This window comes from Tigriopus californicus, chromosome 11, assembly GCF_007210705.1.
Source record: "Tigriopus californicus strain San Diego chromosome 11, Tcal_SD_v2.1, whole genome shotgun sequence".
In the NCBI taxonomy this organism is placed as follows: Eukaryota; Metazoa; Arthropoda; class Copepoda; order Harpacticoida; family Harpacticidae; genus Tigriopus; species Tigriopus californicus.
In genome coordinates, this window is record NC_081450.1 from 13,160,881 (window position 1) to 13,161,220 (window position 340).

The following is a 340-nucleotide window of genomic DNA, read 5'->3' on the forward strand; positions in this document are numbered from 1 at the left end:
AAGGCTGGCCTTTAGCTTCAAGCTGACATGACATGTGATCTTGAGAGATATGTTATTATTGCTTGATGTCGTGGTAACAAGCCAAATGCGACGGTTTCTGTGAGTTTATTTGATCGCCCTACGATTTCAAAATCATGATCCATCTGTGCTTTGTAAAGGGTTGCTCCCAAAGGGAAAGAATTGTTTAAAAGACATGAAGGTGATCCTCGTTGCAGATTGAGTCCGTGTTCATCGAGTCCACTGTTAGTGTCTCATCCGGAGCCGATTCCCAATTCGAAGACATCCCCATCCGATTTGGCTGGAGAACCGGTCTCCTCTTCAGCAACTTTGAAAGGAAGCC

At 45.0% G+C, this 340-nt stretch overlaps 1 protein-coding gene across 1 annotated transcript in view; it reads left to right on the forward strand.

Annotated features, from left to right (window-relative positions):
• LOC131889926 (protein Aster-A-like) overlaps window positions 1-340 on the forward strand; it is a 29,777-nt gene that overhangs the window by 9,626 nt on the left and 19,811 nt on the right. Inside the window, exon 2 of the mRNA XM_059239154.1 lies at window positions 216-301. Coding sequence (XP_059095137.1) covers window positions 216-301 — 86 coding nt within the window. The remainder of the gene's footprint in view (window positions 1-215; window positions 302-340) is intronic.